The following is a 25,122-nucleotide window of genomic DNA, read 5'->3' as shown; positions in this document are numbered from 1 at the left end:
TTTAGATATTCATGGGATATACAGATTACAACACTCGTGATTTTTTATATGGCTTGTGAGTCCCTTGATATTCATCCGCTGGGTCTTGACTGAAATACAAGCCATATAAAAAAAACACTTGTGTGAGTGTGTGTGTACCTGCGCTACCGTTTCTTATCCGTGATTGAACATTTTCTTTAAAACATAACTCAGGCGTTTAAAACAATGAACGTATTTGCGCCATATAAATACAAAGGTGAAAAGTTCGTTTCAATGGGTCCTTTAAACCTCACGGAAACTACCTGTTTAATCCGAGTTGACGAGAAAGCCGCTGAACGACGTAAAGTCACCAGTCAAATTATAGCCGCTCGTGACCCAAGCGCGCTGACCAGCAGAGAGATGGGCTGCAGCGCCGCATGAAGCCACCTTGCCTAGCATTCCAAAGTTTGATGACGCGAAACAGAGAAAACTTTCATCCATCCATATTAGACCTTGTGATCTGTCATTATTTGTTTGTGGTGACGCAGTAAGCATGAAAAAGTAGAGGCCTGCAACAGGCGCGGTGAAATTTCCCGTGGAGGAGGAGTAGCCATTGCCGAGGTTGGTGATGACGCTGTCAAAGATGACTGTTCCATGAGCTGGGTGTCTTGAGTGCAGACGGGCAGTGAATGCAACCTGGTGGCTCACTTTACCTGAAATAATGAATAACAATACCTTTTAACGAAAAGACCTGTCAAAATCATGACCTGGAGCACGTACGATGGAACACGCGCATATATGTAGTGACGCACGCGCACATATCAAACACACGCTGCTTATTCTTAAAGTGTGTGTTTTGTTTAAAGTGATAGTATCCGCCGGAAAAACGCCTTCAAATCGCTTGTAAAGCAATACCGTAAGATTCTACGTTACAAATAATGCTACCATCCACGAGAAATAACTTAACTTTGCAAATTCAACAGTTGTGATAGCTAATGAACTGTCGTAAAAGAATCCAAGGAAAGAGCACTCCTGTAATGGTTGGGTGATTTCCCTTTGCCCAATTTGTCAATAACAATCACAATGGCGTCTATCGGCGATAATTTTAGTCTGACAAGGTGAGTGTTACAGTCAAATTGTCCAGCTATCTGACCCCCCAAAAAATAGCTGTCAATGAGACAGTCAGTATCTGTGTACAAGTTGCTCTCAGCAGGACTGCAAAGGAATCGATCATGAGAGTCAAATAACTCCGAATCATTCGCCTTGATACTATGACAGAGATCATTCAGTAGTGGCCGTCGCGATATAACCCTTCGTGGTTGAAAACGACGTTAAACACCAAATAAAGAAAGAAATTCAGTAGTGGTAGTACTTAGTCCGATTATATTTGAAATGTGTGTTGCCTGTTGGTGTTCCTTTCAAATTAAATTATATGTCTCTGAAGTTGCACTCTTAGTCCCTTACGTATATGCATTTGTTAAAACTTCCATTCATGATCGATCACTCGGAACAGTAAACGTGCGTTTTGCGTGCAAGAATTCGATTTTACCGCGAACATGAGCGAGCTCTGAAAATCGTGTCTATTCTCAGAATAGTAACCCAAAAGAGAAGATATTAAACTTATCCCACTGAACAGTGTCGAGGAAATCATTGTCTTGTGCATTTATTATGTGTGTGTGTGTGTGTGTGTGTGTGTGTGTGTGTGTGTGTGTGTGTGTGTGTGTGTGTGTGTGTATGTGTGTGTGAGTGTGAGAGTGTGAGTGCGTGTGTGTGTGTGTGTCTGTGCGTGTGTGTGTGTGTTCTCAGACTAGTGTATGATCACTGTGTGTGTGTGTGTGTGTGTGTGTGTGTGTGTGTGTGTGTGTGTGTGTGTGTGTGTGTGTGTGTGTGTGTGTGTGCACATGCAGGGGAGTAAATATGTTAAACTCAAGTGAGCTTTTCTTGAAGTTGATGATGCTTGAAGTTTGATACAATTCACTCATTAACTGTAAGGTGGATTGATGAATAGTGTATCCTTTTCATGCATTTGTCTTCATTTCCAGGCTATGGAAGTTAAAAACAAGTCGCGTAAGGCGAAATTACAACATTTAGTCAAGTGGCTGTCGAACTCACAGAATGAAACTGAACGCAATGCAATGCAGCAAGACCGTATACTCGTAGCATCGTCAGTCCACTGCTCACGGCAAAGGCAGTGAAATTGACAAGAAGAGCGGGGTAGTAGTTGCGCTGAGAAGGATAGCACGCTTTTCTGTACCTCTCTTCGTTTTAACTTTCTGAGCGTGTTTTTAATCCAAACATATCATATCTATATGTTTTTGGAATCAGGAACCGACAAGGAATAGGGTGAAAGTGTTTTTAAATTGATTTCGACAAATTAATGTTGATAATAATTTTTATATATTTTATTTTCAGAGCTTGTTTTTAATCCAAATATAACATATTTATATGTTTTTGGAATCAAAAAATGATGGAGAATAAGATGAACGTAAATTTGGATCGTTTTATAAAAAAAAATACTTTTTTGACAATTTTCAGATTTTTAATGACCAACGTCATTAAATAATTTTTAAGCCACCAAGCTGAAATGCAATACCGAAGTCCGGGCTTCGTCGGAGATTACTTGACCAAAATGTCAACCAATGTGGTAGAAAAATGAGGGCGTGACAGTGCCGCCTCAACTTTCACGAATGCCGGATATGACGTCATCAAAGACATTTATCAACAAAATGAAAAAAACGTCTGGGGATATCATACCCAGGAACTCTCATGTCAAATTTCATAAAGATCGGTCCAGTAGGTTAGTCTGAATCGCTCTACACACACACACAGACACACACACACACGCACGCACATACACCACGACCCTCGTCTCGATTCCCCCCTCTACGTTAAAACATTTAGTCAAAACTTGACTAAATGTAAAAACCAGAGCTGTCCCTGCAAGAAAAAAGGTGCGGAGGCAGGAGGGAGAGGAATTAGCAGATCCATGTGTGGGCAGATGCAGGGGAAAGGACCGGTCTAAGTCGATCTTCTCAAACTGAAATTGTGACCCTCCACCACGAAATGAGTCGCATGTCATCTCGCGCGGTTTTGCGCTAGGCTTAATATAAGTCCGGGGAGTGTCTGGTAAAAGTGTGAGGGTCACCTTAGTCACAGGCTTATAACTCAAACAGTTTTCACTCTTTTCTAAAAACGGTTTTCACCACTGGATAGAGCATACAAATCTCTTTGGGAAAATGTACAAATATGAAAATCATGCAAAGGTGACATGCGACTCATTTCGTGGTGGAGGGTCACAATTGGTTTGCTGGGGAAGAAGCAGATCAATAAAACAACACCGCTCTCCAACCCTCCTCTAAACTCAATAATTCCAGTAAGTACCTTTTTATTCTGCAAGATGTGTTAGGTGGATGACTTGCAGGGTATACTAAATAATGACAAAAAGTGAGGTTTTCAGGTCTCAGTCACAAATTACATTACCGGTGCCAATTGGTTTTTGCTATTCTTGTAAATGTGCATGTATTTATTTCCTGTTTTTAGAAGATAATGACAAATAATTAAAATTCAGCTTCAGCATCCAGATTTTGGCCAGATATGTTGTGCAGTTAAATATCACTACACACAACCTTTTAGTGTCTCATAATTGGAAATACAAATGAACAGTCCCCACAATTGGGGTGCTGTACCATGAAACCCCTCTTTTAAAAACCTTTACAATTCAAGATGTCCGCTATTTTAAGACCTTGCGTTTCAGTTGTTTAGGTCATAACCTCTGCAAATGTACTTTCAATGTAAGACATCTCGCTTTTTAAGACCTTATTTTCTCAGATTTTTTGGGGTTGTAAAAGGGGGTTCCACTGTATTCTAAAATATGAATTATTGTTTAATATAGCTATTCTGATGGACACGTGGGGGAATTCGGGGGCTGTGATTGGATGGTCTCACACATCCCTTTTCCAATCATCAAAGCATAATGCTACGGGCAGGTTTCACAATCTTCAATCACAGATTTCCTTTTTTTTCAACAAAATCAATCTTGACAGAGACCTTTGAAATAATGTTTTTATTAAAGCCTTACATTCTCCTGGATGAAATCAAGACAAAAACGTGTATGCAGACGCATTCTTATCGACATAATGTGATATCTTGTTACAGTACTCTATCAAACAAAGGGATAGACTTGTGAAATCGAATGCATTTGGAGTCAGTTTTTCTTCCAAAATCAAAAAGCGTGTAGCGGGGTGCATGTCTGCGCGAACATGATGCGCGTAAGAAGTTTGTCTGCTATCAAAACCTGAGATCGACGCAAAAACTGTCATTTTGTAAGTTTGGAACAACAAATAAGGTCATAACAGCTATATAATCGCTATAATTGTGTTTTCAGCGTAGCAATAGGGTCCGATATTTAGACTCGAACAAGTATAATGCGACTCGTCTTCGACTCGTCGGCATTATACGTGTCTCGTCTAAATATCGGACCCTATTGCTACGCTGAAAACACAATAGCTGTTAATAACCTCCGGTATATATCTTTTCAGCATATTTTTTTGTAGACACAAAAAAAAACCGGAGAAATAAACTATCTGGCGTGTATTTATATTTTTTTTAGAGAACTTGCAGCATCATGGGGAACCACCATGTTTTATACGCATGTTTACTTTTGCTTATTTTCTTTTGCTTTTGTATTCACATATTTACGGATTTATTATTCATTTACTTGGTTAGTTCCAAACAACTGATCCACTTCAAAAACATGTTGTTATGCAACGACAAATCTGATAAACATCTATTTTACTCAGATACTGTAAACTTGCAAACAAACCGTTTGACCTTTTTTTGGCGGTGGGACGGAACTTGTTGCAACACGTTGAAGGACGTTTTTAAAAAGCCTGTATTTTTACTTTTCTCACGAACAAAAAAACGTGGTAACGCGTCACTGAGCCGCCACCATACTGAATGTTGCCCACGGCGAAGTGAACTATTGCGCCTCTGCCGCTGAAGAGCTATAATTATATGCGGCGTATTGTGCAAGCAACCAGAAGATTTTGAAAAGTGCCCCAAAACTAGTAGTGGCTTTTCCGGTCAATGTTTGTGTTGTTGTGCAGCTTTATAGTTCACCAACACGGAATAAAGGGTGCCCGTCGTGATTTAGAACAAGAAAAAGAACACGTGTAGTAAATCTATTTACGTATCTATTCAAACTAAAAGACGGTAACGTAGATGACGCCTTATGCTCGGTTAAATATAACGAAGTGGATTCACCAGCGAAGCGCGGCGCGTTCTGCAGTTGCGATTTACGAAGCGCGGCACTTCGAGGAGCGCTGCGATTGACGACACGCGATGTATTCTGCTGTTATATTTCCTTCACAATCGCAAAGTTTAAAACCGTATATATATAGTACATTTATTCCCCTTCATTTAGATGGAACGGTTTTAAACTTTGCGATTGTGTGTGTATATATATATATATATATATGTGTGTGTACCTGCGCTACCGTTTCTTATCCGTGATTGAACATTTTCTTTAAAACATAACTCAGGCGTTTAAAACAATGAAAGTATTTGCGGCATATAAATACAAAGGTGAAAAGTTCGTTTAAATGTGTCCTTTAAACCTCACGGTAACTACCTGTTCAATCCGAGTTGACGAGAACGCCGCTGAACGACGTGTAGTAATTAGTCAAATTATGGCGGCTCGTGACCCAAGCGCGCTGACCAGCAGAGAGATGGGCTGCAGCGCCGCATGAAGTCACCTTGCCTGGCATTCCAACTTCTGATGCGGCGTAACAGAGAAAACTTCCATCATAATACATTAGAGCTTGTGAATTGTCATTATTTGTTTGTGGTGACGAAGTGAGCATGAAAAAGTAGAGGCCTGCAACAGGCGCGGTGAAATTTCCCGTGGAGGAGGAGTAGCCATTGCCGAGGTTGGTGATGACGCGGTCAAAGATGACTGTTCCATTAGCCGGGTGGTTTATGTGCAGATGGGCAGTGAATGCAACCTGGCGGCTCACTTTACCTGAAATAATGCATAACAATACCTTTTAACGGAAAGACCTGTGCAAATCATGACCTGGAGCACGTATGATGGAACACGCGCATAATATGTAGTGACGCACGCGCACATATCACGCACACACGCTGCTTATTCTTAAAGTGTGTGTTTTGTTTAAAGTGATAGTATCCGCCGGAAAAACGCCTTCAGATCGCTTTTAAAGCAATACCGTAAGATTATACGTTACAAATAATGCTACCATCCACGAGAAATAACTTAACTTTGCAAATTCAACAGTTTTGACAGCTAATGAACTGTCGTAAAAGAATCCAAGGAAAGAGCACTCTTGTAATGGTTGGGTGATTTCCCTTTGCCCAATTTGTCAGTAACAATCACAATGGCGTCTCTTGGCGATAATTTTAGTCTGACAAGGTGAGTGTTACATTTTCCAGCTATCTGACAAAATAAATAGCTTTCAATGGGACAGTCAGTATCTGTGTACAAGTTGCTCTCAGGAGGACTGCAAAGGAATCGATCATGAGAGTCAAATAACTCCGAATCATTCGCCTTGATACTATGATAGAGATCATTCAGTAGTGGTAGTACTTAGTCCGATTATATTTGAAATGTGTGTTGCCTGTTGGTGATCCTTTCAAATATATGTCTCTGAAGTTAGAGAGAGAGAGAGAGAGAGAGAGAGAGAGAGAGAGAGAGAGAGAGAGAGAGGGAGAGAGAGAGAGAGAGAGAGAGAGAGAGGGAGAGAGAGAGAGAGAGAGAGAGAGAGAGAGAGAGAGAGGGGGAGAGAGAGAGAGAGAGAGGGAGGGAGGGAGAGAGAGAGAGAGAGAGAGAGAGAGAGAGAGAGAGAGGGGAGAGGAGAAAATAAAAGAAAGAAAGAAAGCAGAAAGAAAAGACTGACAGAAAAAATAAAACAAAGAATGACAGATTCAGAATCGAAGATTATGTATTATTGTATTTACTTTGCAGAACTCAACTCTTTTGCTGGAAGAAGGAAAGAAAGTAAGAGAGAAAGACAGACAGAAAAAAGAAGGAAAACAAGTATGTCTCAGAGTGGAGGTTCTAAACAGAAATCTGAGAAAGTAATGTATTAAAAGACAAATGTTTAGAAAAAAAAGGGGGGGTGGCAAACTACGGGTATAACTGTTCAATGCATGGGTAAACTGGGCATTCATTACAAGTACCTACAGATGTGTAACTGGCACATTTGCTCATGAGTAGTACTGGAACACATTTTCACACAGTGCCGCTGGTCAGTGTGTCAGAATGCCAACAATCTGGAAAGCCTATGCCTACAAGTAAATCCCCCCCACCACCACACACACACCTTTTACTCACACCTGCACCCCATTACATAGATGAATAGATTACAAATACTATTCTTTTACTTTTTATTTTCACACTTTTTCTTGAATTTGGTTCATGTTTATGATTTGAAGTTTTAATCTGAAACAAGTGTCTTTAGTGATGGGGGATTGTCTGTTTATGCTCCAGGACTTCGAGCACTGGTGCTTGATGACAGCAGGCTCCCACTGGCCCACACACAGAGAAGAGATTGAAGATGCCCTCGGCCTGAAAGAAGAAGAGGATGGAAAAGATCAATAAAGCAATAGGCAACATTCACACAGCTTACATTGTTGGCAGATACATTTGGCTAATTGGGTGAAGGTGTAAGAGTCACCAGGTGCAGTTAATTGCTGTGTATGGGTCATAAGAATGACGATTTAGATCCAAGGGGCTAGTACACTGACTTCCGTCCTAGTCGCCTGTATTGAAGTACATTGTGGTGTTAAATGAAGTGCATTTCGTTGGGGGTTGGTTTAACCATACTCTGTATTTAGCAACGTTCTGAATTTGTATGTTTCATCTCTCAAAGCACATTTTTGTTTGCTTTTTACATTTAGTCAACTCCAGGAGCTTTCCAAGACTCGACGAGTAGTCCTGCAATGGGTTCCAGCACACTGCGGAATTCCAGGCAATGAAACAGCTGATGAGCTCGCCAAACTCGGAGCCAGGGAAGAACAACCAGACAACCTGGTCAGCTTTGCTGAAAAGAAAACCCTCGTGAAGGCAGCAATGCGACCACAATCCACGAGAGACGCATAACACCCTCTATCCAACGAGTCTCTGGAACTGTTTAGATAAGCAGTATCTCTGATTACTGGACAGAGAAAAAAGGGGAAGTCACTGTTTCGTTCACTTTCATGTCTTCGTGTGAAATTGGAGACGGCCTGTACATTAGCCTGTGGGCATAGGGAAGCTGGGTGTTGATAACTAATGATAACAGACTTGGAGGAACGAGTCGCTGTAGCACATAGCAGACATTCTTTCAAAACTGCGGCAACAGCTGATGAGCTCGCCAAACTCGGAGCCAGGGAAGAACAACCAGACAACCTGGTCAGCTTTGCTGAAAAGAAAACCCTCGTGAAGGCAGCAATGCGACCACAATCCATAAGACCTAGCTGATTTTCTCAGAGTTGTACAGGTTCCACTCTAGTTTTTCCCTCTGCAGCATTAATGTCAGTCACAAGGGATACACAGTCTGGCATGAAGAGCAGCTGACATGAACAGTACAGTCTGGGGAAGGGTCCTGAAAGTATCTTGATTAATGCGTTGAATTGACAGGTCCAGTAAAACTAGTGTCGAACACATAATGTGTTGAAGAGTGCTCGTTGACATTGTGCAGCAAGCCAAGCCATATATCTTGTTGAAGTAATACAAATCATTGGTGTGGGGTTATTCACATCTTGTGTTTGATTCAAATGCAGAATTCTAAGACTAGTTTCATGTGTAGCACCTGAACTGTTCAGAGAAAATGTGTACCTTTGGATTTGAGATCTACATAGAATAAAACGGACACTGTTCTTGACAACTGAGTATGTTTTTGTGTGTGCGCATGTTGCTTAGTGTATTGATAATGATTGACTTTTGGTGAATTTGTAACCACAAGTTGTTGTAGCAAAGGTGCAATGATATTTAAAATGGACAGAAGACAATCGATAATAAGACAACGGGCTGCAAATTGCTTTCGATAGTCATTGTATTTATCTGTAAAATTATCATGATTTCCATGGCATGCGTATATAATGCAGCGGAACCCCCAACCCCCCCCCCTTTTTTTTTTAAGACCCCCAATTTAAAACTCCCTCCTTTTTAAGACCTTGTTTTTTCACATTTTCTGGTCATAACGTCTGTAAAATTACCCCCATTTTAAGACTCCTTCCTTTTTAAGACCTGGTTTTCTCAGATTCTTTGAGGTCTTAAAAAGGGGGGGGGGGGTGCCACTGTAGTAATAATGCATCTTCACAAATTGAACACAGGTGCTGCAGTTTTGTCTTAACCATGAAGAAGAAAAATACTGTTTCCAAACTTTTACAGCGTCTTAACCTCTAACGTACACCTTTTTTTAAGGAATCCATAACTTTTAATCACTCAACAATCCCCCTCTGTATGCCTGCTGTTCAAGTGAACCAGAAATGGTAAACCATTGGCCACACTCAAGGAATTGGTTCCTGGCAACTTTTCTGTCGGGTGCGCAGCCTGAGAGAGACATGACAGAGATAGTTGCTCAAGATAAAAGATAAGCTTGACTTACACCAGAATTATGAACATTTAAACTCATCTTAATGATCTTTTTGTCTGAAATATTCTGTGCCATTATTGCCACATGTCACAGTCCGTGATAGAAAAGGGTTGCGTAGTATGTCAGTTTTACAGGAATGTAATACCAGTGTTACTTGTATTTTGTGTGTGTGCGTTGATGACAGGCGGGTGGGGTTCCCCGTTTTTTTTGTGTGATTCACGTGTATTACGATTTTTGGTTTGAGGTGGAAAGTGTTGAGGCGTTGTCCTGTTACTTGGTCATCGCAGTTCACACCAGATTTTGGTCGTAGCTGGACGTGGGTTATAGGGGCTGTGTTTTCTTTCATAAGCCGTTGGGTGAGTGTAAAGTTTGCGTTAAGAAGACTAGGATATTCTTTGTATTGTGGTTTGATAGTAGTTCTTTATTTATTTGCTTTGATTCGTTCTGTTATTTTATTCGTGTTGACTTGTTCTTGCCCGTTATGTAGAGTATTGCTCGGCATTTTGTTAGAGCTAACCTGTGAGTTGTTGTTGTGAAAATGTGTTGCATTTTTTGATGACATATTGATTTGGATTTGTCCGTGTATTGATACGATTGTAATGTGATTGTAAAAGGAGGTGAGGCTAGTTTATGTGAGCCATATATGAAACTGACGAACGTCGAGTTTCTTTCCGAGCGTTGGTTGTGCTTTTCCTGTGCACTTGGTTGTCCTGCCTGGGAGCTGGACGACTGGTTGTCTCGGAGCTTTGTCCTGCCTGGGAGCTCGACGACTGGTTGTCTTGGAGCTTTGTCCTGCCTGGGAGCTCGACGACTGGTTGTCTCGGAGCTTTGTCCTGCCTGGGAGCTGGACGACTGGTTGTCTCGGAGCTTTGTCCTGCCTGGGAGCTGGACGACTGGTTGTCTCGAAGCTTTGTCTCCTGCCTGGGAGCTCGACGACTGGTTGTCTCGGAGCTTTGTCCTGCCTGGGAGCTGGATGAGTGGTTGTCTTGGAGCTTTGTCCTGCCTGGGAGCTCGACGACTGGTTGTCTCGGAGCTTTGTCCTGCCTGGGAGCTCTACGACTGGTTGTCTCAGAGCTTTGTTCTGCCTGGGAGCTGGACGACTGGTTGTCTCGGAGCTTTGTCCTGCCTGGGAGCTGGACGACTGGTTGTCTCGGAGCTTTGTCCTGCCTGGGAGCTCGACGACTGGTTGTCTCGGAGCTTTGTCCTGCCTGGGAGCTAGACGACTGGTTGTCTCGGAGCTTTGTCCTGCCTGGGAGCTCGACGACTGGTTATCTCGGAGCTTTGTCCTGCCTGGGAGCTGGACGACTGGTTGTCTCGGAGCTTTGTCCTGCCTGGGAGCTCGACGACTGCTGGACGACTGGTTGTCTCGGAGCTTTGTCTCCTGCCTGGGAGCTCGACGACTGGTTGTCTCGGAGCTTTGTCCTGCCTGGGAGCTGGACGACTGGTTGTCTTGGAGCTTTGTCCTGCCTGGGAGCTCGACGACTGGTTGTCTTGGAGCTTTGTTCTGCCTGGGAGCTCGACGACTGGTTGTCTCGGAGCTTTGTCCTGCCTGGGAGCTCGACGACTGGTTGTCTCGGAGCTTTGTCCTGCCTGGGAGCTCGACGACTGGTTGTCTCGGAGCTTTGTCCTGCCTGGGAGCAGGACGACTGGTTGTCTCGGAGCTTTGTCCTGCCTGGGAGCTGGACGACTGGTTGTCTCGGAGCTTTGTCCTGCCTGGGAGCTGGACGACTGGTTGTCTTGGAGCTTTGTCCTGCCTGGGAGCTCGACGACTGGTTGTCTCGGAGCTTTGTTCTGCCTGGGAGCTCGACGACTGGTTGTCTCGGAGCTTTGTCCTGCCTGGGAGCTCGACGACTGGTTGTCTCGGAGCTTTGTCCTGCCTGGGAGCTCGACGACTGGTTGTCTCGGAGCTTTGTCCTGCCTGGGAGCAGGACGACTGGTTGTCTCGGAGCTTTGTCCTGCCTGGGAGCTGGACGACTGGTTGTCTCGGAGCTTTGTCCTGCCTGGGAGCTCGACGACTGGTTGTCTCGGAGCTTTGTCCTGCCTGGGAGCTCGACGACTGGTTGTCTCGGAGCTTTGTCCTGCCTGGGAGCTGGACGACTGGTTGTCTCGGAGCTTTGTCCTGCCTGGGAGCTGGACGACTGGTTGTCTCGGAGCTTTGTCCTGCCTGGGAGCTGGACGACTGGTTGTCTTGGAGCGTTGTCCTGCCTGGGAGCTCGACGACTGGTTGTCTCGGAGCTTTGTCCTGCTTGGGAGCTCGACGACTGGTTGTCTCGGAGCTTTGGGATGCCTGGGGGAGAGGTATCCAGCGTATGGCGTCTTCCTGTCACCAGCTTCATGCTTTATTATTGAGGTGTTTCTAGGAGGTGTGTGTATCGCCTTGAGTGTACGTGGTTCGTCGCCACGTGGCCATCTCCTCTAGTCGTCGTTGGACGATCATCGAACTTATTGGTCTACGCGTCGAAGGATGTTCGTCGACTATTCTTCTTTTGTCACAGAGACGACGTGGTTCGACACACAAACTAAACACTACGCATGAGACGTTACATGATTCGTGACTGTACTGAATTAGTAACTCTGTGTGTGTTTGTGTGTCACAACCTCAGTCTTGATATATTTTTGCATTGTTAAGATTCGTATTCGTGAGTGGTTTTGTATAGTCGTCAAGAGTGAATGAGATTGTTTAGTCGTCTAGAGTGAGTGAGTTAGTGCCGTGTATTTAGAAAGGAGAGTCAGTTAAAATACTGGTTTGTTAGTAATTGTAAATGAATTTAGTTTGCAACTTATCTTTTGCCTAGGTCTGCACCTAGTAAGGATGGTGGCACGTTTGCGTAAGCTACATGTGTGCGTGACACCACACATTGCAAGAATGTTTGATGTCCGAGTGCTTGTTCCCTGAACATTTCAGAAAATTAGTTATTGTAATCATAGCTGTTGTATAATGGTTATCCCCAAACGGTTCGATTTGGGAAAATAGATTGAGCTCGCATCTTCATGACGTGTGGAGCGTCCCTGTTCATTTGTCTGACAGTTAAGTGTTTATTCAAAGCATATATACACACACACACACAGGCCATAACATAACAATAGCAACATCTAAAACCACTAAGTCAGTAAGTGTAAACCAAAGGCTGGCCAATTACATACAGTTTTACAGCTACATCAGTTCTGAATATGAAGCTTTCAACATGCACAGCGACACTTTGAAATGGCAATCAAAAAAGAAAGGATAAATGAACTTCTGCCACATTTATAGTCTTCGCTTCAATGAACACTGAGGAGAATGTGTTCTTCATTAAAAGTAACCCTTTCACAAAGCTTTACCAATAAACTTAAATTATAGTTCTTACTGCAGAGAAAAACGCATACCATTAACAATATAAAATGTCAGTTATAAATAACATTTTCTGTTGCACAACCTCCAAAGTTTGCAAAGAAACAACTGCTCATAAAGCGTTACAATATCAGTATCAGGTGTGCTGACTGATTCTACTTTTTTCCATCTCACAACATATTTTAGAGGGATTACCCACAGACTGGTTACTCTGTCAGTCTCTGTCTTTGTCTCATAATTATATACAGTGCAGCACAGGACCTTGTATCTAACCGCCGGTCGATTATTATTTACTCCTGCATACTTACCCTTACTACAAAGATCGACCGGCGTTTTAATACAAGCTCCTGTAGGTGCACAGATATACACGCACCGTAGTTGCACACACACACACTGGGTCCGTGTTCAAACAAAAACAGGAACACTTGACACATTCGGCCCTGCACAATACACGTTCGTCCGCTCGCTTGATTGATCCTTCATCAGCACGACACATCAGCAGACACACAGACAACATGGCAGCAACATGTGTCCAGATCTGCATGGGTCTTTCTAAAGTATACACGACAACACTTGATTTAATACTTACAAATCCATCAGCAGGATAGAGCTGCGTCGCGGACACGGCACACAACGGTAACACTCAGTTGAATCCAACTTGCCGACTGCGTGCTGATGATAACTTTGCATTTCGTGCGCCGAGAATGACTTTCTCGTGATTCTGTGTCGTTCGGAGTCAGTCGGCTGCTTTTTGAACCACATGGTTTCGATTTCTTACCGAAACTTGCGGGCTTGTCCCACTGAGCGGCTATCCCATCCGCCATTGTTTTGAGTCGTCATGATAACGGTACGCGCTGGCGTCGAAAACCAGTCGGTGGCGGCCAATTTTAATCTTCAAATGGTGGAGAGCAGACACGTTGAAATGCCAATTTACTCATTTTGATTTAATTATTAAGCATACTTCTTGTGCTTTATTGAGCAAACCGAGCCAGGTGCGTCTTAATTAAGGTACACTAGATTCCCAAAATTCTTCAAATCGACCGAATTCGACAGAAACCTCTCCAAAATGACGGCACGGAGACTATATCTTTAAGCTGTTATTTTGTTTTGTTTGATTTGTTGTGTTTGCTTTGTAGTACATGTATTGCTAATTATAAAGGAGAATCGACAGCATGGTGGCGAAAGTATGAACTACAGACCAGTGAGAGTTTACGTATTTTAGTCCGAACATCGTCAATGTTGAGACTTGATATATAAGAAACTCGATCAGAACCCTATGCGGCTCTAAAGACGATAAGAAGTTATATATACTTTTCTCTATGAAAAAGCTACGACTTTCTTAATTAAAAACGTCGAAAGTAAATGCATAGAAACCTCGAAATCCGTTATCAATTGTTATTATACAAATAAAAACACTTTTCAGGATTGGTTCCATGTAATGATTTGATCACAGCTTTTCAAGACAGGCAGAGCGTTAAACGAATTCCGACAAGGTTAATGTTTGCTTAAACACTGACTTAAACAAGCGGTTAAACAAGTCTGTGTATCTAATGCAATTTTAGATACCAAGCGGTGCGTCAAAGATCACACAGACTTGATATTTAGTTATAATGTTGGACAATGAGAGATCGTACCTAAACTTTCCCTTGCTGCGCCTGAGAACCGCCATGTTATAGGCAGCACCAGGCAATGTCGGCAAGTGTGTGTAGTTTATTTCGGTTTTCTCGTTGCTTGCGCTCTCTCTCTCTCTCTCTCTCTCTCTCTCTCTCTCTCTCTCTCTCTCTCTCTCTCTCTCTCTCTCTCTCTCTCCCTCCCTCCCTCTCTCCCTCCCTCCCTCCCTCCCTCCCTCCCTCCCTCCCCCTCCCCCCTCCCTCCCGCCCGCCCTCCCTCCCTCCCTCCCCCCCTCCCTCCCTCCCTCCCTCTCTCCCTCCCCCCTCCCTCCCTCTCTCTCTCTCTCTCTCTCTCTCTCTCTCTCTCTCTCTCTCTCTCTCTCTCATTTTATCTCTCTTACCTTCCCCTAAAGCAATACTGTAATATAAATACATTCCATTAAAGTCACTTACTGGTTAAATTTTGCAGAGACTGATACAAGCTGGAGTTCTTGTTGTCCAACTGTGCTTCAAGGCTAGTCTCTCTTTGCTTCAGTTGTTCGTTCTCCTTTTCAAGTTGATCCTGTCGAGCCTCCATCAGCGTCAGACGGGCCTCCATCCTGTCCACGTGCACTGTTGCATTCCGGGAAAAATCATCGTCAAGACAGACGTCAGCAGCAGCGTGCTGGGGTATTCTACATGTGTAGTCCCCACCTGACGTCACGAACAGCTGGAAATGACCGTCTGTGTAGCCGTCACTGGGTACTATAGTTTCTGACGGTGTCTGCACACAAAAAGAAACCATTATTTTGATGAAACTCTTGCCGACGACTGTCGCGATTTTATTATTCTATACGCCTACACTGTTACAGCTCTATTGTAGTACTGAGCAGCCTTGCCGAAACCCCATTACAGCCGTATGTAGCTGAATTCACGTGAACCTTGAATTTCTTATGCATGTGTGTGACCTGCGCTATGTCCTGAGTTTAACTAATCAGTCTGCCCATGTTGTACTTGTTGGGGTAACATGGTTGGATGTAAGATACACAGACTAGATTTGAGCCTTGGACCGATAATCTTGGTAGGCGAGCTGTTTTATTGTCGAATGTACATTTTATTCTTCTGCGTATGTCATTGTTGTAAGCAGCTTCGCATTTTGTAACTGTTTATTATTTTTCGATACCTCAGAGGATTTTTCAGGTTTTGTTTATGTCATTCCAGTTGTCACCGGCAGTATGTTGTATTATGTATGCTTGTGTAGGACTCATGCTCAGTTTCTTGAGTAAATTGTCGGTATTGTAATGGTGAGAGCATAGTTTTGTTTTTAATCTCCTAGTTTGTTTTACAGTCTCAAGGTGATGACGCAGGCAGCCGGATGGTTTTGCCGCCACTACGAGGAAGACCGGCGCTAGCCTATGCCGTTGGGTTGTTGCTTTGATGTTTTTGGTTTGTGTGTGTTTGCCGGTGCAAATTTCTTCTGCATCGTTTGGAGGCTGATTCAAACTTTTTCTCTTGTGAATTGACGACCGGTGTGAACAAAACTTATCAAGGGTTCCCTGTATATTTGGGTTATTCTCAAGATCTGGATTCAAGTGGAAACCATGTTATCAGAGTGATATTTATTTTATTTAACTCTGACATTTTAACCATTCACATTGATACCCTTTTCAAATATATCCTTAGCCTGTCGAAATAAAACAAATACGACACACTTGGACATATTGATTGATTTTGTTCAATACAAAACACGAATTTCAAAAATACATTAGGATGTGACAGGGATGTTAACAAGAACATTAACAACATACAAACATAAAAACTATGTTTTCGTTGTATGTCTGCTTAATAATATAACTTAAGTATTGATGGTTAGTTGGTTATTATTGTGTATTTCATTTGATTTGGTAGCTGTTGCTTTTTGGGTCCAGCGGACAATTTGTGCCCCTCCACCACGGAATGAGTCGCATGTCACATTTGCATGATTTTCATATTTTTACATATTCCTAAATATTTTGTTTATGCTCTATCCAGTGGTGAAAACCGTTTTAGAAAAGAGCGAAAACTTTTCGAGTTACAAGCCTGTGACTAAGGTGACCCTCACACTGTTACCAGACATCCCCCAGACTTATATTAAGCCTAGCGCAGAACCGCGCGAGGTGACATGCGACTCATTCCGTGGTGGAGGATCACATATAGGCCAAATCAGGACCCCGTTAGTGTGTATCGTCTCTTCAGTATTTTCAAGCTATTCGAGACGAAAATATACATGACAACACTGAATAGAAATTCATTCTAATCGCCATTTAATATGTATTATTGTCATTTAATTGTTTGAGAATGCATGCACTTAAATTGACCTTAGCCCTGTAGAATGACTTGTTTCTCAACTGCACCATCACGGGAAGAATCAAACGTGATGCCCCCTCCCCCATGCCGCGCGTGTGTGTGTGTGTGTGTGTGTGTGTGTATGTGTGTGTGTGTGTGTATGTGTGTGTGTGTGTGTGTGTGTGTGTGTGTGTGTGTGTGTGTGTGTGTGTGTGTTACCAGCCACTCCATGGTGAAGGGCGGGTCACTGAGATAAGTGAAGTTTCCACAGGACAACACTAGTGACGACCGGCCTGTCGTGTTACTATAAAGCGCCTGGGGCTCCAACCGGGCATGTAGGTCACCATCTGACGTCATCAACGTATTGTTTCCTAGAAAGATAAACAACACTGCTTTTCTACTTTGTTAGGGCTGTCGTTGTCAAAAACAGTTGTATAGGGCAAATAATTAAGCCCATTACACATGTTTGACTGACATTGTCTCTTATTTATTTTGTGTGCTCTGTACTCTTGATTACACATACAATAAAAATACAACATAAGAACAAAATGTAAGAAAACGACAACAATAACTAGAAGCAACAGAAGCGGAAGCATTGAAGGTATATATTGAAAAAAGGTCAGGCCGGTCGTAGAAGTAATACAACAATCGAATCAGCCCCAACGTGGTTCTAATAATGGCGCTGATGTTGTTCTGCTGTAGCTCACTGCCATGTAACTGTCACAGTCTGTATTCAAATATATCAAACGTAACCCTGTCAAGGAACAGTGCTATTCACGTAAACGATTTGGCTCATAATGTCAAATCTGTCAAGTGTTTGTTTTATATGGAATAAGGCGATATCTGCAATTGAACACAGATCCAAGTTAAACAGCTTGGTGACTTTCTGCACAAAGTTTTTGATTTTTGTTCTCTCCAAAAGTTGAAACTCTGCACAGGATAATTGTATTAGCAAGATCTAGATCAGCACTTTTCAGGACGTGTACGGGAACGTGTACGGGTAACGTCATCAAATCTTGTTTTTACGTCACGCGTTTGCCAAGATCTGCAGTCTTGGTGGGAGCAAAACAACGCATGCATTTGGAACATTGGAGAAAGAAGTGAGTCACGGGTGACGCAATAGCGAGATTTAAGAAACAGCACGTTTCGTTTTGCAGCTCGTTTCGTTTGGTGAATGAGTCACCCCGCGAAACGGAACGTGTAACGAGACGGCATAGGCCGCAGACAAGATTTAGATGTATTCACGTTTCGTTTCGGAATGAAAGGCCGGGCATGGCAGGATATGATCCGCTGACTGGGCATGGCATAATTTCAACTCCACGAGTCAATAAAGGATTGACATACTCGCATTGCACGCACAAGAGCTTCACATTTTTCAATTCATGCACCTGATCACATACGAAGCCAGAATAAAAATTCGATGCGATGACCTACTTCTGCTTCGCCATTTGCTTTCTCACCATGAAGTTGGATAAATGTACCAGGATCAGCACCCTTCAAAATATTTCAGTTCACAACAGTTGTCTACCTCCAATGAACACATTCTCAGCGCTGAAAGACTGTGAAAGGGTTGATGAATCTAGCAATGCATAAAATGGCCAACAAATAAAACTGTTAGTGTGCAAAAATACTCACAAAAGTTGACGAAATATTGTTCGTTTTTTGGGGGTGGAAAACGTGACTGCGTTTTGACGTTCCACGTTCCGTTTCAGTTGACCTTCACCTTTCCAGCGAGAGACCCCCGAAATAATGACGTTTACCACAACTTCAAAACGAAACGTCCCAACGTTTCGTTTCTTAAATCTCCGTACCATCTACACGTACACGTACGTCTTTGCTACACGTTCGATTGTCTGGAACACTGTATTGAGTGATTGGATGGATCTATTCCATATAAAAGCATTGACAAATCTGAGATAGAACAGTGTTGACAGCCGAGGACATACAGCGCCTTTCAACCAATCATTGTAAAGCTAAATGCGTGACTCACCAATGACCCGCACAATTACGGTTCGGCGGGAGCTGAAGGATAATCCCGAAGCGTCATGACCGGAAATCTCCACGGAGTAGTTTCCCGTGTCTCCCTGCGCCACGTGACTCAGAGCCAGCCCCGCTTTGGCCAGGAACTGCACGCGGTTTGAGAAAGAAGGTGTTGGAAAAAAGCTACCGTGAGCGTCAAAGGCGATCACTTCCTGAGAAAAGCCTTCAAACAACCACTGCAAGGACATGATGACATCCCCAGTTGTAGCTGTGAAGTCCCACGGAAGTCGTAAGACGTCATCCACGCATGCGTACTTGACGGTGCCATCAGGAATGTCTGCAGTCCATTGAAAGCAGTAGGAACCTGAGCAAAATGTAACATGGGGATAAACAAGGTGTTTGTTATGAGTGTCTGTTAGATGCGAACAAAGCGAATGGAAGACACTCTGATGCAGAATATTTTACGCTACTTTTACACTGTGCCGAATTGCCCTTGCGAATAGCATTTTCCAATAATTCACAATGATCTGGACATAGTCGCAAGACCTTCGTAAATGCTCTTAACTATTCGTTACAATTCGTCTCTTGTTTTGAACATAGCAACTTGCTCCTAATATTTGCAAGAAAGTCATTTTGCTTTTTGTTTCGCAACGTACTCGTTAGTACCCGCAAGACATTTGTAATCATCGCAATGTATTCGTGACGCTAGCAAGCCATTCGCAACCATTCGTTATGCCTGTCTTTACATTGTGCCGAATATCCTTGCGAATGTGAACATGTTGTATTCGGCAAAAACAAAAGACATATGGACATGAATAATATAGAAAATTGGAAGCCTTACCAATCCTTGCGAATGTCTTACGAATGGTTGCGAGTGCTTGCGAATGTGTACCGATCATTGAGAATACATACGAATCCATATACACATTTATTGCGAATGTGTTGTGAATGTCTCACGAATGGTTGTGAGTACTTGCAAATGTCTACCGGCGGAATGAGCAATATTCGCTGTCGCATCAAAATCGTCGTTTAGTTGCAAGACGTTTGCAAGATATTCTTACTGGATTTTTTTTAAACATTCGCAAGCAATTGCAATCACTCGCAGCCATTCGTAAGGCGTTCGCAACATTCTAATGAATTGACACAAAATGGTCAAAACATTCCTGAGAAATTTGTAATGAATTCGCAACCATTCGCAAGATGTTGGCAAAATGTGCACGAATAAAATCCTTACGAATGCTTGCGAGCGCTACGCATACCTTTACGATGATTACGAAGGGTTTGCGAATACTTACGAGTACGTTGCAAAACATTCAGAATATGACTTCCTTGCGAATATTAGGAGCATGTTGCTAATGTTCGCAAAAAGAGACGAATGGTGGCGAATGGTTAAGAACATTTACGAATGTCTTGCGACCATGTCCCGATCATTACGAGTTATTGGCGAATTCTATTCGCAAGGGCAATTCGCCAGAGTGTAAGAGCAACATTACGAACAATGCGAATTGCATACTCGTTTTATTCGTAAAATGTTTGCAAGCACTCGCAACACTCGCAAGGCCACTCGCAACGTTCGTAATAGATCCGTATATGGATTCGTATACAATCGCAATGATCGGTAGACACTTGCAAGCAGTCGCAACCATTCGTATGACATTTGCAAGGATTCGTAAGCCTTCGATTTTTCTCTGTTTTTTCTTGTCCATTCGTCTCTTTTTTGGCCGAATACATTTTCATATTCGTAAGGATATTCTGCACAGTGTAAGACAGGCTTAAGATCACACTCCGTGTCATGTGACCGATTATGTGCACCATGTACCAGCACATGATCTGTTCATACTTTTAATTCTAAGGGAAAACTCTAGTCACTTAGATAAATAGGGGCTCGGTAGCTCAGTTGGTAGAGCACTGGACTTGTGATCCGAACGGTCACGGGTTCGAGTCCAGGCCGCGATGGACACGGGTCAACTTTATGTGCAGACTCAGAGACGGTATCCATGTTCCACCCCCGTGTCACCACTGTGGCTCGTAATGGACTTGTGATCGGAAGGTCGCAGGTTCGAATTCGGGCCGGGACGGACACGGGTCAACTTTATGTGCAGACTCAGAGACGTTAACCATGTTCCACCCCCGTGTCGCCACTGTGGCAGGTAAAGGACCTCGGTCATTCTGCCATAAGCGCAGGTGGCTGAATGTACACCTTAACACGCACACACACCTACGTAGCGCGACTCTGTTGCTGCCAGCTTTCCACTGGGAGGAAGTGACCCGAATTTCGCAGCGATGGGACAATTAAGTAATGAAAATTAAAATGAAAAATACTAAAACCCAATACTCCGGTTGCTTCCCGCGTATAACAGGAATTGTGTTGATCAATTAATTTTCAAGCAAACATTTCAAGCAAGCTGTGAAAGTAATTTTTGGCTCACGTAAGTGTAGCCTATGCGATGATAAACTTTGTCTGTCTGTGCGTGTGTGTGTGTGTGTGTGTGTGTGTGTGTGTGTGTGATAGAAACTTTAACATTTCCGAGTCTATTAATAAAGCTCGCATAAGAGGATTACGTCTCGGTCAAAAGTGTTTGACGTGTGTGATAGAAACTATTTGAAGACGTCACATTATGACGTAAGAGGGTTAGACGTCACGCAAAGGAATTACTGAAAGTCTCGTTAAACTTTTGTTTCACTCTGCACAGAAAACAGTCTGGATGTAGATCTTAGGTGTGTGTCGTAGAGAAGGGATGGTCTTATCTAAATTAAAACAAGTCGCGTGAAGCGATATAAAACATTTAGTCAAGATCAACACCACAAACCAATCATCGCCGGGACTTCATTCAGATAGTCTCGGCTAACCATATCGAAGAACAAGATGGGTCACGCTCGCCGCCGCGAAGCACGCGTCCGTCGTACTTATTGGACCTACTTTCTGTCATTCTAAGTACATTTTTAGAGTAAACATGATATATCTATATATTTTTGAATTCAGGAGAAGAAGAGGAATACAATGCAATAAATTTTAAATCTGTTTGCGGAAAATCGATGTTAATGAACATTTTCATGAGCAAGCTCATTAATTAATTGTTAAGCCTCCAAGCTCCAAGCTGAAATGCATGCAATACCAAAGTCCCGGCTACGTTGAAGATTACTTGACAAAAATGTCAACCAATTTGGTTGAAAAATGAGAGCGTGACAGTGCTGCCTCAACTTTCACAAAAAGTCGGATATGACGTCATCAAAGACATTTATCCAAAATATTTAAAAAAAACATCTAATGATATTATACTCAGGAACTCTCGTGTAAAGCTTCGTGAAGATCGGTCCAGTAGTTTTCTCGGAATCACTTTATACACACACACACACACACACACACACACACACACACACACACACACACACACATACACACACACACACACACACACACACATACACACACACACACACTCACACACACACACACAAACACACACACACACACAAAACACACACACACACACACACACACACACACACACACACACATACACCACGACCCTCGTCTCAATTCCCCGTCTCTATGTTAAAACATTTAGTCATAACTTGATTAACATTAATGTAAAAAGACAGAACAATGTCAGGGGCAGAACTTAGATGGCGAGCAGAACGGGTTTTACAGGAAGAACTGTGCCATACAGACGAGGGAGGTACGTGTTGCTGTAAAACAGGTGATTTGTGCCCGCCAACACGGAATGAGTCGCATGTCACCTTTGCATGATTTTCATATTTTTACATTTTCCTAAAGAGTTTTGTATGATCTATCCAGTGGGGAAATCCGTTTTAGAAAAGAGCGAACACTTTTCGAGTTACAAGCCTGTGACTAAGGTGACCCTCACACTGTTACGAGACATCCCCCAGACTTATATTAAGCCCAGCGCAGAACCGCGCGAGGTGACATGCGACTCATTCCTTGGTGGAAGGTCACATTTGTGAAACAACTTAGGTCAAGAATCTGGGTGGTATTTCAATGCAGCAATCACTCCCTACTCTGCTCAGTTATGACGCAGCCAGAATGTTGATATTTGGAAAGTGGATGAATATTCATATATCGTGTAAGTTTAGGGAAAGAACTCAGACGGTATACTTGATCATTCACTGGGAAAAATGCGTGTTTATACGCTGCAAGTTGCTCTTTCAAGAAGTCTTCATCTCACGATGAAGCAGTCACGTTGTACCTTCAATGTAATAATAGTCTAAGCAGTGCTCTACATTTTAGAAAATATTGACAGCATCCACATGCCGGTGTGACACGAGAAAATTACTCCCACGAGATTTTTACTCCGGAGTAAACATTTCGTACGAAAAAGTTACTCCCCTGACGAATAAATAACAAATAAATTACTTCACCCCAACACGAGCAATTTAACTTCCCATGCCAGGTGTACGCATGTTTTACTCCCTTGTCCCCTGTTAGTCTTGGGGGTGGAAGGGGTGGAAGGAGGGTAGCGCGACATTCGTGTGCGCGAGATCACTTATTGGCTTTATCCCTTCGCCCGCATCCCATTTTTGCGTAAGACATTTTTACTGGAAGTAAAAAAAGTGGGGAGTAAAAATGTCGTGGAGGGAGTAATTTGTTTGTGCCTTGGGGAGTTTTTTTCTCGTACGAAAAGTGTACTCGGAGTGAGAATTTCGTACGAAATATTTATTCCGGAGTACATTTTTCGTGGAGTAAAAATTTCGTCTTACACCGGGGCAGAATACGATCGCACAGATAACAAATAACAACTAAACAAATCAAAGAACATACCTGCAAAAGTGATTGCCAAGACAGCGACAATTTGAGCAAAGGGCAATGACATGGCTGGCTGAAGACGGTCGCGGAACTGGTCACTCTAGTCTAAACCGGCCTGACTTAAATCAGTAAAAAGTATGACAAAGGTCATGGGCAAGTCCAGGTTTGACTGTTATCTTCAACTCTAAAGCTTGCAAATATGCAAAGCAACGAAGAATTACTTCACGATTTATAACCCCAGTACTATTGTCTTGCAGACACCGAGGTCAGTACGCTTTGATAAGGAAAGGGGATTGTCTGCATGGGCGGTACAATTTCGCTTCAGGTTAGATTATATTTTCGTACAACGAATTGCACCACCCAAGTCCACAATACTCTTGTTTCGATATCTAAATATTAAAGAAAGAGGTCAACGCCAAGTGGGGTCGATTTATTTTAGGGACAACATATTTATTTTGGATACACTTCTCTATTAAAAAAACGCGAACACTAATTTCGTAATCACGTAACTCAACCCCAGTTAGTTATGTCAAATGGAAGATGTTGTCAAATCATGAAGTCAGTGGACATCTTTGATTTGCACACGATTGTCTTCTCGCGAAAGAAAGCACAATCACAATCTATGTGCAGGCTATGTTCTAGATAGTTGTCAGTAAATCACAGTTGTTGGTCAACAACATGTAAATTACGATGTCTGCTCATTTCCCGCGTATTTACATTTCGTTAAGTTTTGGCGAAATAGTTTAACACCGACAGGGAATCGATACGAGGGTGGTAGTGTATGTGTGTGTCTGCGTGTGTATCTCAGTGTGTATAGCGTTTCCCAGAACACTGCTCAACACATCTTTAAGATTACAGATGATATCCCCCGCACAAAAAAAATCTTTGTTTTTAAAAAAATGTCTTTGAATACGTCATATCCGGCTCTTAGTGAAAGTTGAGGCTGCACTGTCACGCCATCATTTGTCATCAAGTTGATTGACATTTTGATTAAGCAACCCTCGACGAAGCCTGTGCTACACACACACACACACACACACACACACACACACACACATACACACACACACACACAAACACACACACACACACACACACACACACACACACAAGCACACACGCACACACACTTTGTTCTCTCCCTCTCTCGCTCACTCCCTCTCTCGCTCACTCTCTCTCGCGCTCTCTCTCTCTCTCTCTCTCTCTCTCTCTCTCTCTCTCTCTCTCTCTCTCTCTCTCTCTCTCTCTCTCTCTCTCTCTCTCTCGCTACTTTGTCCATACTATTGTCTTGTCCTGTTCTTCTGTTGTTGTTGTTTAGTTTGTTAAAAATCGCTTACATAAATGCATATTTATTAGTTTAAAGACCAAACTGTTAAAATCTCGCCACAAGATATTGTTATCCGTATGTTTGTTTCCCCTTTTAGGATCAACATTATAAGCTTATAGCTTGCTGTTGATCCTAAACATGCTTATTATATACTATGTCAATGCATTGTTGAATAAAACACTGTTGAAACCATTCAGTGACAATTTGGCAAAGGTCAGTTCTAGGAGTGCACAGTGGAGTCCTCTAAAATGTGC

At 42.7% G+C, this 25,122-nt stretch overlaps 1 protein-coding gene across 2 annotated transcripts; it reads right to left on the bottom strand.

The window, feature by feature from the left end:
• Positions 1-496: 496 nt before the first annotated feature.
• Positions 497-23,844, bottom strand: LOC138972984 (uncharacterized). Of its 2 annotated transcripts, XM_070345646.1 has the most exons (6): positions 23,557-23,843; positions 18,787-19,140; positions 17,016-17,167; positions 14,946-15,255; positions 5,588-5,977; positions 497-671 (listed from the first exon to the last, which is right to left on the bottom strand). In XM_070345646.1, exons 1-5 carry the CDS (start codon positions 23,606-23,608, stop codon positions 5,592-5,594), a joined length of 1,254 nt encoding a protein of 417 aa, XP_070201747.1. In that variant the 5' UTR covers positions 23,609-23,843; the 3' UTR covers positions 497-671; positions 5,588-5,591. The 2 variants fall into 2 exon arrangements, with proteins under 2 accessions (XP_070201747.1, XP_070201748.1); XM_070345647.1 differs by lacking the exon at positions 497-671 and having other exon boundaries at positions 4,007-5,977; positions 23,557-23,844.
• Between the last annotated feature and the right edge of the window lie 1,278 nt (positions 23,845-25,122).

Source organism: Littorina saxatilis, linkage group LG8 (genome assembly GCF_037325665.1).
Source record: "Littorina saxatilis isolate snail1 linkage group LG8, US_GU_Lsax_2.0, whole genome shotgun sequence".
Taxonomy (NCBI): Eukaryota; Metazoa; Mollusca; class Gastropoda; order Littorinimorpha; family Littorinidae; genus Littorina; species Littorina saxatilis.
Note: the sequence above shows the minus strand (reverse complement) of the source record. Positions and strands in the feature narration are given on the sequence as shown.

Bases quoted from the DNA above. Each gene is read 5' to 3' on its own strand.
- LOC138972984 (XM_070345647.1), bottom strand. From the start codon at position 23,608: ATGTCATTGCCCTTTGCTCAAATTGTCGCTGTCTTGGCAATCACTTTT. The intron at 19,141-23,556 runs GTATGTTCTTTG...CATTTTGCTCAG, and splicing joins CTTGGCAATCACTTTTGCAG to GTTCCTACTGCTTTCAATGG. The intron at 5,978-14,945 runs GTAAGTGACTTT...GCATTATTTCAG, and splicing joins GTCTCTGCAAAATTTAACCA to GTAAAGTGAGCCGCCAGGTT.